This window comes from Muscardinus avellanarius (assembly GCF_963383645.1).
Source record: "Muscardinus avellanarius genome assembly, chromosome: 9".
NCBI lineage: Eukaryota > Metazoa > Chordata > Mammalia > Rodentia > Gliridae > Muscardinus > Muscardinus avellanarius.
Genome location: NC_137795.1, coordinates 15,355,667 through 15,367,839, shown reverse-complemented (window position 1 = coordinate 15,367,839; position 12,173 = coordinate 15,355,667). Strand labels below are relative to the sequence as shown.

Sequence of the window (12,173 nt, the reverse complement as noted above, 5' to 3'; positions counted from 1 at the left end):
CTACCACATGTAAACACAGAGGACTTCCACACCTAAACAGAGGACTCCCATCCTTTGTCAAACTCAGGTTTTCAAGGGAGAAAACTCCCTGACAGATGTGCGTGCACAGATGGATGCTGAAACTTTCATGACCCGGCAGAGAGCCCACGCTAACAGGATGTTTAGGAAGGAGGTGGCACTCCCATGCAGTGGCTGCCTGCTGACTTCTGGGTTGCCTTTGGAGATGATGCCCTAATAATAAGTAGCTTTAAGGTTACATGTTGACAATAAAGTATGCCATTGAAATAGCCCATACCTTAGAAATTCTTAGTAGTCCTTGCTTTTATGTACAAGTGTGTGGTACTGGGGAGTTGAACCCAGGGGCATTCTACCCCTGAGCTACAGCACCAGACCTATTATATTTTTATTTTTATTCTGAAACAGGGTTGTTTTTGGTTGATGAGAATCTCACTACTTGCTGAGGCTGTCACTGAACCTGTGATCCCCCTGTCTCAGCCTCCCAAGTACTGGGATTACAAGCATGCACCACCACGACTGACTCCTACTTTTCTTTAGAGGGAAAAAAATCCACAGAACTTTCAGGAAGGTGGTCCGATTTTCACCAATGGCAAATTGGAATTAAAGTATGTATGTACAGCAAGGATAATTACACTGTGTACAAAACGTACCTTGTAATCCCTCCTGGCATTTTATTTCCTTTTATTTTTTGCCTTATGTTTTGCAATTATGGAATTGTACCTGAGCCTATGCAGTTGTGTATGGGGAGATATCAGTGAAAATAGAAAGACACCCAACCGAAAATCCCTACAAAGGCTAATTTGTGGTGGTCTCTGCTGGTGATGCACAATCAGGGAGCGTGAGGAGAATCTAGAGACAGGTGTGCAGATCAAGGTGTGGGGAGCTGCCTGTGTGGAGATGGGCCTTAGGATGCAGCCATGGGGAGAACAGGGAGTGTTTGAGCATGAGATGGTTCCCTGCTGGGGGAGATGTGAGGGGTCTGTTGATAATGAGGAACTGGAAATCCACACAGGAGTTCAGTGTGAACTCCTCAGGGCTGGCCCCAGCGCTCCAAGGAAGGGTGAGCTCGGAGGAAGCAGTTTTCTTCCTGGGTATGGGACCCTGAGTCTGCGGAGCCAGCCTCTGCCCGCAGCAGACCTGTGCTGTTTCTGGCATATGGGGTAAGGTTGTTAACAGGTGGTAGTTTTCCTGGATCCTCTTTTTTCCTGAAAGAAAGATTTCAGCCACACGGATAGGAGAAGCACGAGAGATTTATTTTGTGGAGCGAGTGGACTGTTTTGAGGGAAGAGAGCCAGCGATAGGAGGGCTTAGCGTCCAGAGGCTGCCATTGGAGCGGCCATTTCTGAATGCATGTGGCATGGAGTCTTTGGTGCGATGAGTTTTATATTCCGACAGGAAACCTCTCTCCTCTTGTTGACCGGCATCTGGAGCCCTAGCTCTCCTTTCTTTGAGGAGTAGATTAGTGTGCATCCGTCATGTTGGAAAGCTTCCCACGGTGCCTAGAGGAAACCCAGGGTGGGGGACATCTAAAATGGCAACGAGAATGAGATCATAAGCTTATGGCACGGTTTCTTTCCAGTGAGCTTGGGGCACACCATTGGTTTGCCTTCCTGATATTGTTCCAGATCCCTAACCGAAGCTGGGGCGGGGGGGCTCTCCATCTCACCTGAGGCCCAGTGCCCCTTCAGAGCTCCCCCAGCCCCTCCTCTTCTCTAAGCCAGCTGTCCGTCAAGATCATCTGGAAAGAAGGGAAGTAGAATAAGCAAAGCAGTGCAGCAGCACCGAAGTAATGTTTGGAATTTGGAGAGAGGGAAGCAAGCAGAAGGAGGAGAATAAGGCTTCTCAGACCCCTTCAGAAAACACTTTGCCCTCAGCCATTAAAGTTGGGCTCACACCCCTCAGAGCCCCCGCACCCCGCTCTGTGTGCAGCCCCAACGCCATCGCCACACCATCGGCATGATTTCAATTGCCACAGCAGCGCCACCTGCAATGGTCCCAAGGTCAGACGGCTGGAGGGTAATGTATTCATGCCGCATCCTACCGCGACACCAGGAAGATGAACCTCCAGCAATAGAGTCGCCCCCCCCCCGGATGTCAGAAGCTCAAGTACAAAACTGGGCAAAATGAGCCAAAGCCCTTGCTGCCAGGAGCAAGGTTTCTTTGGGGAGTCGGGATGCCACCAGAGGTTCCACACAACGGATAGGCACCGCGGCCAAGGACGAAAGAGGACCACCAGGGACCCATCTGCAGGCTCACCAGCTCTCAGGGAGAGGGAGGGCACAGCACTATCGTAGGAGAAGAGGGACCCTGGGACGTGTTTGTTGGCTCCTAGCAGGAAGTCTCTTCTCTTGAATGGGGCGTTCTTTCTACAGGGAGAGATGCTGCTAAATACTCTGGTTAACTTGCATATACAACCGCCTCTGTTTATGAATGCGATTTCCCATTGGACCTGCGTGCTGGTGTTGCCTTCTGAATCGCCAAGCCTAGCTCTTCCCTGCTTTCTGCATGGGTGGCTGGCAGTGGGTCCTGCCCGCTTCCCCATGGCATCTTGGGCGGTGACTCCTCAGCATCCTAGTGAAGTTGGCAAGGAGACACAATTGCCTTCTGTGTGTCCAGACCAGGGACTGGCAACCTTTAATGACACTGGCATGAAATTATAAAAGAAAATGGATTCCCCCCTTTCTTTTTAATTGTACCGAGGTTACAAACCTATGCATAATGTGGTATGAATACATCACCCTTCAGCTGACACAACTTTGAAAGAAATATTAACCCGTCACAGATATTCACTGAGATGGCACACAGTGGAAGAGAAATCAGACTGGAGACTTCACTATTAAAAATCTTCATTCTAAAGCTAGAAGAAGGCCCGGCGTGGCAGCGCACACTTGTAATCCCTGCATTTGGGAGGCTGAGACAGGAGGATTGAGGTTCATGGCCAGCCTCAGCTACTACTTAGTGAGGCCCTTCGCAATTCAGTGAGACCCTGTTTCAAAATAAAAAATAAAAAATAGGGCTGGGGGTGGAGGTCAAAGGTAAAATGCCTCCAGTTTTCATCTCCAGTATTGCCAAAAAAACCAAACAAACAAACAAACAAAAAAAAAACTAGAAGCAAGCTGGATGTAGTGGCGCACGCCAGTAATACCAATATTTGGGAGACGGAGACAGGAGGATTGCAGGTTCAAGACCAGTCTCAGAAACTTAAAAAGGCCCTCGGCAACTTAGCGAGGCCCTGTTTCAAAATAAATAAAAATAACAGAGTGGAGGGGGTAGCTTGGAGGTAGAATGCCCCTGTGTTCAATACCCGTACCAATAAATAAATAAATGAATAAATAAATAAATAAATAAATAGCCAGGAACGAATCAAATCAGTGTTAGGTTCTATGGATGGATGCTGGGTTGCCCACAGCGGAGGCTGCCCTCATTTACACCAGAGTATTGGATCGCTCTTGCATTTCTCTGCACCTCGGGAACAGGTGATTCTCCAGTGTGTAAGGCGGGTTTTTGTTGACTGTCATGAAGCCCTAGGATTTGTATAGAGACTCTGTTGAGGCCATTGCCTGCTGTTCCTGGTTTGTTGGGTGCTTTTCTCATGAGAGGATTTTGAGTTACTGTCAGATTCCTCCTCTGCGTCGACTGAGCTGATCCTGTGGGGTCTGTCGTTTTGTCAATAGGCTTTATTAGAGCGATCGATTTTTGTACATTGGGAGCTGCTCACATTCCAGGAAAAAGTAACTTGATTATTGTGGTGGGCAACCTGCTTATTGTGCTGTTGGATTCTGTTTGAGGGTTTTTATATTGATGAATGCTAGACATACTGGTCTTTAGTTTTCCAGTAATAGCTTTGTCTTATTTTTGAGATTCAGGTCTCATAAAATGAAATTGTAAGTGGTCTCTCCTCTTCAATTTTTTTGGAAGAATTTGAGAAGGACTGTTATCAAAGAAGAAACCCTTTAAATATTCTGTAGAATTCCCAACTGAAGCCATCCAGTCTTGATCTTTCTTTGGTGGGCTGTTTTCATCCAGTTGTATTGAGGTGATAGCTGATGGAGAAGGGGTCACCGTGGCTCCTTTGCTAACTGTTTTCTCGCTGTCTTGTCGTTGGTGTTTCACAGTGACACATTTGGGCTCCTTTCTCATTTTTTTCCTGCACCTTTTGTCGGAATTTTCTTTGTGTTTACCTGAGGATTACATATACCCTCTCATGGTTATAACAACCCGCTTTAAATTGACAGCAATTTAACGCAAATAGCAGAGGAGAGCCCTGCTCCTTTGCATTTCTCCACGCGTTGCTATGTTATCGATGTCACAGATTACATCGTTTTGCACTCTGTAGCCATTAGCATCACTTTTACAGTGCAGTTATTTTAAGCTTTTGTCATTTAAATTCGATAGTAAAAATCAAAGCGATCTTCACACTATGATTCTAGTATTTCATGATTCTCTACCTGTCCGTAGAGTTCCCTTGCCAAAGAGCTGTGCACACCGTACCGTCTGTGTTGTTATCTAGCCTTCTTTCTATTTAGCCTAAATGACTTCCTTTATCAATTTTTTGAGGGGTACTGAGGGTTCAACTCAGGTGCTTTCAACCTCTGAGCCTTAGCTCCAGACCTTTTTATTTTTTATTGTGAAACAAGATCTGACTAAAATGTTGAGGCTGACCTTGAACCTGTAATCCTCCTGACTCAGCCTCCCAAGTACTGGAAGATAGGCGTGTGCCACCACCGCTGGCAACTTCCTAAACTGGAGGAGGGAGACAGACACTCAAGCAGCTGAAAGGAGAATAACTGGAAGAAACTCACAGAGGGCCAGGCAAAGGCGACTCATCACCCAACTGAACAAAGTCAGAGGAAAACTTGAAACTTTTTTTTTAACAAAAGTACAAGGAACCCGCAATGGAGAAAAAGAAATCCAGTCCACAAATTGTATTGGAAAAACTGGATATTTATACATAGAAGATTAAAATTGGGCCTTTCACTCACACCATATACGAAAATCACTTCCTAAAGGACCTAAAGGATGAAGACTCAAATGTATGATCTGAAACTATACATCTGCGAGGAAAGTCCCATGACGTTGGTCTGAGCCGTGACTTCTTGGATCCTCAGTTTGTAGAGATGGTCTTGCTAGATAGAGTATCCTTGGTTGACATGTTTCTCCTGTTAGTCATTTAAATGTACACTTCCGCCCACTCCGACCTGCAGGGGCATCCTGAGATGCCTGCCAATGATCTCAAGGTGCGCTCTTGTTCAGCATTAACCGTTTCCTCTTGCTGCTTTCCCTCTGCCCTTGGTCATTTGGGCGATGAGTGGCCTTTGCCTGGCCCTCTGTGGGTTCATTTCAGTTATTCTCCTTTGAGCTGCTTGCGTGTCTGTTTCTTTCCTTCCTACAGTTGAGGGAGTTGCCAGACATTATTCCTTCGTGCTACTTTTTTCTATCTCTTCTCCTTCCGGAACTCTTGTAATGCATATATCTGCCGTTAATACTTTCCTATAAGTCCTGTAGACTGTGTTCATTTTTTTAAGTTAAAAAAGTCAAATTCCTCTTATTCATTATTTTCAAGTGACCTGGGGTTTCTGTTGTTGTTGTTATTTTGTTTTGTTTTGTTTTTTTGGTGGTACTGGGGCTGGAACCCTTCTACCTCTGGGCTATACTCCCAGACCTATTTTTGTATTTTTTATTTGGAAATAGGGTCTCTTAAGCCAGCGCAGCTGGCTTCAAACCTGCGTGATCCTCCTGTCTCCGCCTCCCAAGCGCAGGGATTACAAGCGTGCGCCACCACGCCCGGCTGCAGTGACCTGTTTTCAAGGTTGCTGGTTCTTGCTTCTATTTGACCAAACCTGTAGAAGTGGACTCTTCGCTTGTTTTGTTCTTCAGCTCCAGAATTTATTCGGTTCTCTTTCTTATGCTTTTTTCTTGTTGATAGTAAACAGTATGCATATGCATGTTCAACTATACTTTTTCTCAAGCATAGTTTTTATTTTGCTTAGTTGTCTCTGTGTTCTTTTGTAGTGCATCGGACTTCTTTAATTAATATGATTATTTTTCATTCTTTTTCAAGGCATGGATTTCCATTTTGGGGGCATTGATTTCTGGAGGCTTATTTTTGTTCCTTTTATTCAGTCAAGATTTCCTGTTTCTGTATGTAGATTTTTTTTTTTGTACTGTAATTTGTGCATTTAAAAAACAGCCACCTCTCCCAGCATTTACAGATTGGCTTCTTAGAAGGTTTATCAGTCAACGTAGCTAGGGTTCTGGGGGCCACTCACTCAAACCTGTTCTGGGGATGTATCTTCTGTGTGTGTGTGTGTGTGTGTGTGTGTGTGTGTGTGTGTGTGTGTGTGATTCCCAGTTAGAAGTGTTTGTGGACTTTCTCAGGAGCCTATAATTTCGTCTTCCCTCTTGTGTCTGTTTTCTGGCACTGACAGCAGCCTCAGATTGTATGTATATACTACACTACACATGCATGTATATGTTCCCACCCTGGAGGTTGAACTCAGTGGCACTTCATCTCGGAGATACATCCCCAATCCTTTTAATTTCTTATTTCTTATTTTTGGTGTGTGTGTGTGTGTGTGTGTGTGTGTGTGTGTGTGTGTGTTACAGGGGATGGAACCCAGGGGCATTCTACCTTGTAGATACACCCCCAGCCCTATTTTTACTTTTTATTTTGAAACAGGGTCTCAATGAGTTGCAAAAGGCCTCACTAAGTAGCTGAGGCTGGCCATGAACCGCAATCCTCCTGTCTCAGCCTCTTGAATGCTGGGATTACAAGTATGCGCCACCACGCCCAGCTATTTCTTATTTTGAAACAGGACCTTGCTGAGTTGCCCATGCTGGCCTCGACCTTCTGACCCTCCTGCTTCAATGTCTCCTGAAGCTGGGATTCCAGGCCTGTGCCACCGTGCTGGGCTCTGAACTCTCTTCGGTTCCCTGCAATCACTAGGCTTTCAGAGAGTGTTGGACCTGTCTGTGTTCCCAGGGATTTGAGGCAGAACCCAGTCTCTGAGGCAAGCCTCACTGAGAAGCCGGGCACTGCTTTCCCTTTCGACTCTCATTCCATCCCAGGGGAAAATCTGCCAACTACTCTCTCGAGGCTGTGCCAGGCTGTGCCAGCTTCTGTCAGTGGCAAGGCCAGAGGTCTATGCTCTACAGCCACCAGAAGCATAGCTCTTATTTTCTGGGCTCCCTGCAGCCCACCTACCAATCCAAAGGATGCTTCTTCCTCCTCAGAGCTCAGAGTCGGTCCCTCAGGGGACTGTGGAAAGCCATGGGGCTCCTGGGTGCCCCTCTCCTTCCTCTCCTGCCAGGGAGAACTCAGAATGGGCTTTGTTTCCCATAGTGCTGGTGCTGAGCTGTGCTGTCCTGTGGGAGGGCTGTCTTGTTTGAATGCAATGTCTTTCCTTGCCCATCTCCGGGTGGCTGTGTTATAGAAATTTTCTGGAATGATCGATCCCATGCCATTTAAGTAGCTCTAGGCTTCCAGTTTACTCTGAGATGCTGCAATTCTTATCAGGTTCCTGGAGTTGTGGACTGAGGATTGTGAAGTCGTCGTTTCCATGGAGACCAAGGTCTCTTGTCCTTTAGCCTTGCTGCTGTCAGCCCTCCAGAAGGACTTTGTGAAACTGTGGTAGGCACCAGACCAGTGTCACTCTTCACTCTGAATTTCTAATGGTCTTGACTGGAGAAGCTATAATCCATGGACTGATTGAAACTCAGAGACAATAAAAGAAAAAGAAGAAAGAGGGGAAAAGTAAAAAGAAAATTATGGAAGTGCTGTAAGAAATTTAATTTGTAAAACATCAAAACCAACTACTCTTAATAGTCGACTAAAGACAAAGATGTTGTATTAATTATGGCTCATCCGCCAACAAAATAATAGTTACTTAAGCACTACTTGAAATTTTACTTGGAAGGCAGATCTTACATATTCTTACTAGAGAGGTAAGGGGAGAAGTCAAATGGAACAAAAACAGTCACCATGTGATAATTAGCCTGATCGTGATTATTTCAGCGAGCAGGTCCATCAAATCATATTGCACACCTTAAATGTATACACAATCTTCACTCATCAATACAGTTCAGTAAAACTGAAAACTATAGGGAAAGCAAATTAGTGGATGTCTATCCTCTTGAATTCCTACCAAAATGGGTATGAATGATTAGTCCACTGTGAAAGAAGAAGAGAAGCTTTGGGGAGACCCTGTAGAAGCACGAGTGCACATTGGTTGTGGCAAATCCTCGGGCCAGCGGAGCGGGTTAGAGAGGCCAGGTACCCGAAGGCTCAGGAAGTTGGGGCACAGATTCCTCTCTGCACTTGGGAGTGCAGAAGGAGCTGGCAGCAGAGGTTGGTCAGACATGTGTGCGCGAGGCACAAAGACCTTCAGGTTCCCTCCTGCCCAGGCAACTGCTCCCCACACTGGAAGCCGTAGAACCAAGAGGCTTTGAGTCTAGGAGATCAGAGACAATTGAGTCTGTACTAAAACAGGCAGCATGGCGCTCCACCTGCCACACAGGAGCCTCCGCACCTTCTCAGCAGACTCCAGTCTGCTGGACGAGTGCACCCTCCAGGCAGGACACTGGAGAATCCCCTGTGTAGATGTTGGTGCATCTAGGCGAGAATCCTGCAGCTCTGAGTATTTGAGATCTTTCCCTAGCTAACCAGCTCTCTGCCCAGATTCCTAGAGGCAGCACCTCAGTGTGTGAACAGACTGTGTAGAGAAACAATGCGTCATAAACAAGCCCCCCAAAGCACCAGAATTTGAAGAAAGGTCGAAATGAGATAAACAGAGACGAAGACAGAAAGATGGGGTGGGGGAGAGAAGGAGAGAACTTGCAGGAAAATACAACACATAAACCCTAATAAAGTACAAATAAAAACACTTTTCTAAAAAGGCATAAACAATAGTGTCAGAGGGAAAAGAGAAGCTGCTGTATCCAGGAAGAAGACAGCGATGCTATTTGTATTTGTGTGTGTGTGTGCGTGTGTGTGTGTGTGTGTGTGTGTGTGTGTGTGTGTGTGTGTGTCTGTGTGCACGCGTGCGGTACTGGGGTGGAACCCAGGAGCATTCTACCTCTGAGCTACATCCCCAGCCCTATTTTTTATTCTTTATTTTGAAACAGGGTCCCACTGAGTTGCAAAGGGCCTCACTAAGTAGCTGAGGCTGTCCTCTAACTGCAATCCTCCTGTCTCAGCCTCCCAAATGCTGTAATTACAAGCATGCACCACCATGCCTCACTCCAGTGCTATTTTTAAAACACATAACAAGAAGGGTAGCTTGGAAATTAAAAGTATAGTAACAGAAATTTAACAATTTATAGGAGTTGCCAGGCATGGTGACACACGCTTGTAATCCCAGCATTTGGAGGCTGAGACAGGAGGATCGCAGTTCACAGCCAGCCTCAGCTACTTAGTGAGGCCCTCTGCAACTCAGTGAGACCCTGTTGCAAAATAAAGAATAAAAACAGGGGCTGGGGATGTAGCTCGGAAGTCAAATGCTGTTGGGTTTCATCCTCAGTACCACAAAAATAAAATAAAATCTAAAAGGAAGCAGGTGTAACTGGCATAGGAGCTTTCCAACTGTGGAGTGTGTGCTGAGCCCACTGGGTTTCCCTTCAGCACCGTGGGAAAGTGTTCTACATAGTGGAAATTTCCAGGCTGAATAAAACTCACCGCAGAGAAGACTCCAGGCCTGTTTCCCACGACAGGAAATGGATTGGTCCAGACAGTCTCTCTAGAGCATAATCCTTCTATCCCTTTATGGCCATTTCTCCCCAGACTGCTCACCTGTGTGCTGAGTGGCTCTCCACAGAGGGCCAGGTGTGTCCCTGTAATCCTTGTACATGGGGCGCTAAGGCAGGAGGATGGCAGGCTTTAAAACAGCCTCAGCAACTTAGTAAGACCCTGTTTCAAAATAAATAAAATTGGCCTGAGGGTGTAGCTCGGAGGTAGACAGCCTTGGGGTTCAATCCTCAGCACGAAAAATTAAAATTAAAATTAAAAATAATAAATCTCTCATGCTTTCCCTACCCATGTCTCCTTCTGAAGTCATTTTCCCAGACAGACCTGTGGAAATTGCTGCCTGCTAACAAGAATAAAAACATTTTTCAGATTTTTCAAGGTCTCAAAAACCTTACGCTCATCTTGTCCCAGAAACAAGAGGTCAGAACTGAGTAGAAAAAAGTGAATTTTCAGACATTTCAGCTCAAAAACAATTTGTTATCAAGTTTAGATAAAGAAAAAAGGTATTCTGGGAGAGAAATCTAATATCATAGGCATCACACAACTTGCTGGAGAAAATGTCTGCTAAGCAAAATTTTTGTTTTACGTAATTATGGTATCTATTATAACTACATATGTACAAGAGTCCCCTCTAATCAACGAGGAATACTTTTAACTCTTAAAGACCCCAGGAAACACCTAATACTAAACAGTATCAAATCCATTCTCTCTTTCTTTGTATATATTATATACATTTACATATTTGTTTACATAGATATTTAAATGTTATACATAGCCGGGCGTGGTGGTGCACGCTTGTAATCCCCGCGCGTAGGAGGCGGAGACAGGAGGATCATGCTGGTTTGGAGCCAGTCTCGCTGGCTTAAGAGACCCTGTTTCCAAATAAAAATATATATAATAGGTCTGGGAGTGTAGCCCGGAGGTAGAAGGGCTTCCAGGAACCCCAGTACCAAAATAAATAAATAAATAAATAAATTTATACATATAAAATATGCATGTATTTTATATGCATATAAATATTTAGATGTATATATTTTAGAGGTGTATATATTCAAATTATATATTTTATATTTATAAAATCCTTTTTGCTACATATGCTGCCTATAATAGTCTAATTTATGAATTAGGCACGGGAAGAGATTAATGGCTACTAATAAAACAGACCAATTATCATAATGTACTGCAATAAAATTCCCAGCATCACTGCTCTTGGACTTTGAAGTCATTATTAAGTAAAATGAAGATGTCTTCAGCACAAGCACCTTGGTAGTTCAACAGTCCATCCCACCCCCACGTGGCTACTGGGTGTCTAACACATCAGGGTGGGCATTGTGGATGAAGGGATGATTTGTCCATTGTGGGCGAAGCAGAGCAGTAAGAGGGTTTTTTTTTATGTTACACAGAATAGCACCCCACTTAAAACTGATCCGTTGCCTATTTTCTGATTCGTAGCTGCAGACAGCCATTGTCCCATGACCCATGAGCACATCACAGACTCTCGCAGGATCACTAACCCTGCGGTCTTCTCTCTTTGTGCTTTCCAGGTGTCTCTGGGCTCACAGGTTGATCTGCAGAAGAAGAAGCGCCGGGCGCCAGCTCCGCCTCCAGCGCAGCCCCCACCACGGAGTCCTCTGGTTCCCAGCCGCAGGGAGGACCAGGAGGAGCACAGGAAGAGCGCAGTGGGTGAGTGGGTCTGGCACTGCTGCCTGCATGCCTTGGTTGTGTGCCGGCTTGAGATGCTAGCTCTGGCTCTAGCTCTCCAGGAACTCACCCCTAATAGCTTAGCCCAGGACGTGTTATGCATGAGAAACGCAGCCTGGGAGTGAATGGCTGAGTGCTCCTAACACCTGAGAAGCTGTATGCTATGGCTCCGTGTGGGCCTTCAGCAGGTGGAGATGAAGGGGAGGATGGAGTGTGGCTGATGCAGCTCTGCACAGGTGAGAGGTGGAGTGTGCCCGGTGTGCTGTGTGCTGTGTTTCTCTGGTAGGAGAAGGATATGTTCTTTCAAGTGGCATCACTGAAGTCTATTTTGCAAGACACCTGCCATGGGGCAGACATCTTAGGTCCCACAGGGTTGCTTTACACGGAGCGTGCACCGCTCCTCTGCCATCCTCAGATGCTCCAAAATCAGAAACATTTCACATGCCAACATGAACACACACGTGGAAAATGCCACACCGTGAAACTTTGTTTCATGCACAGAATTATTAAAAACATCGCAAAAAATCCTGCAGGCACTGTATACAAGGTGTATATGAAACATTGATGAATTTTATGTTTAGACTTGGGTTCTAGCCCCCTAATGTTTCCTTATGTAGGGGCACATGTTCCAAAATTGGAAAAAATAATCTGAAACCCAAACCTGTCTGGTCCTAAGCACTTCAGATTACGGGTTCTCAGCCTGCAGACGAGT

At 45.6% G+C, this 12,173-nt stretch overlaps 1 protein-coding gene across 1 annotated transcript in view; it reads left to right on the top strand.

Annotated features, from left to right (window-relative positions):
• The window catches only part of LOC308267199 (protein cordon-bleu-like), a gene marked incomplete at both ends in the record, with an annotated part of 75,221 nt that overhangs the window by 50,936 nt on the left and 12,112 nt on the right, over positions 1-12,173 (top strand). The window contains one exon of the mRNA XM_080701762.1: positions 11,305-11,443. Coding sequence (XP_080557888.1) covers positions 11,305-11,443 — 139 coding nt within the window. The remainder of the gene's footprint in view (positions 1-11,304; positions 11,444-12,173) is intronic.